At 38.5% G+C, this 338-nt stretch overlaps 1 protein-coding gene across 3 annotated transcripts in view; it reads right to left on the reverse strand.

Annotated features, from left to right (window-relative positions):
- LOC119592090 (glutamic acid-rich protein-like) overlaps positions 1-338 on the reverse strand; it is an 8,581-nt gene that overhangs the window by 7,018 nt on the left and 1,225 nt on the right. For 2 of the 3 annotated variants that reach the window (XM_037940906.1, XM_037940907.1), the window contains 2 exons: positions 218-338; positions 23-76 (listed from right to left, as the gene is read on the reverse strand). In XM_037940906.1, the coding sequence (XP_037796834.1) occupies positions 23-76; positions 218-338 (175 nt within the window). Of the gene's footprint in view, positions 1-22; positions 83-217 lie in introns of all 3 variants that reach the window. The other variant, XM_037940908.1, reaches the window with a different exon arrangement.

The following is a 338-nucleotide window of genomic DNA, read 5'->3' on the forward strand; positions in this document are numbered from 1 at the left end:
TATATATCTCACAAGAACCTACTGTGTTTGTATTCTTCCCAAGTCGGCTCGATCCACGCACAGCTTGCCTAGACACCTGTCACTCAGTAAAGAAATAAACTATATTACTTTGGGGCTGAAGGAAGCAATTCTATTATCTTCAGTTGAATAAGCATGAATCCAGCTTAAATGGACTATGTAGAATTTTTGATAAATTTGGATATTGAATTTGTCTTACCTCTTCTAAGTGTTTGTTTGAAGCAAGGTGTCTCTTTATGGAAGCTTTCATGAGTTCTGTTTTGCAGATGCAAAGATATTTGCCGTTTGGTTGCAGCGTGCACGTTCCATCTTGCAAAGCC

This window comes from Penaeus monodon, chromosome 29 (assembly GCF_015228065.2).
Source record: "Penaeus monodon isolate SGIC_2016 chromosome 29, NSTDA_Pmon_1, whole genome shotgun sequence".
Taxonomy (NCBI): domain Eukaryota; kingdom Metazoa; phylum Arthropoda; class Malacostraca; order Decapoda; family Penaeidae; genus Penaeus; species Penaeus monodon.